At 64.8% G+C, this 378-nt stretch overlaps 1 protein-coding gene across 1 annotated transcript in view; it reads left to right on the top strand.

Moving 5' to 3' along the window:
- Positions 1-378, top strand: part of CERS2 (ceramide synthase 2) — a gene marked incomplete at its 3' end in the record, with an annotated part of 2,926 nt that overhangs the window by 793 nt on the left and 1,755 nt on the right. Inside the window, exons 2-3 of the mRNA XM_010291893.1 lie at positions 112-229; positions 327-377. Of these exons, the coding sequence (XP_010290195.1) occupies positions 112-229; positions 327-377 (169 nt within the window). The remainder of the gene's footprint in view (positions 1-111; positions 230-326; position 378) is intronic.

Raw genomic sequence — 378 nt, 5'->3', positions numbered from 1 at the left:
GTAGCCCACAGGCACCGAGTGGCTGTGGGTCCCTGGGTGGCTTTGGTGGGGCCGCGTTAGCCAGGTGATGCAGAATTGGGGACATTTTACTTCCCCCTACTCCTTCCCCAGGTACGTGGCCACCCCACTGGCCGGGCTACTGAACGTCAAGGAGAAGATCAGGTTAAAAGCCACCCCCAATGCCGTGCTGGAGAAGTTTTACGCTGCCACCACCAAACACCCCAAGCAGGTGAGGGGATGCGGGGTTCCCAAAAGGGACTGGGGGAGGGCGAGTGGCAGAGCCGGGGCCCCGCGGCGCGGCAGTTGACGTCCCTGCCATCCCCCAGGCCGACGTGGAGATGCTCTCGAAGAAAAGCGGCTGCCCGGGGCGGCCGGGGG

This window comes from Phaethon lepturus, unplaced genomic scaffold, assembly GCF_000687285.1.
Source record: "Phaethon lepturus isolate BGI_N335 unplaced genomic scaffold, ASM68728v1 scaffold30997, whole genome shotgun sequence".
Classification (NCBI taxonomy): domain Eukaryota; kingdom Metazoa; phylum Chordata; class Aves; order Phaethontiformes; family Phaethontidae; genus Phaethon; species Phaethon lepturus.
The sequence above is the reverse complement of the archived record's forward strand: the minus strand, read 5'-3'. Positions and strand labels throughout refer to the sequence as shown.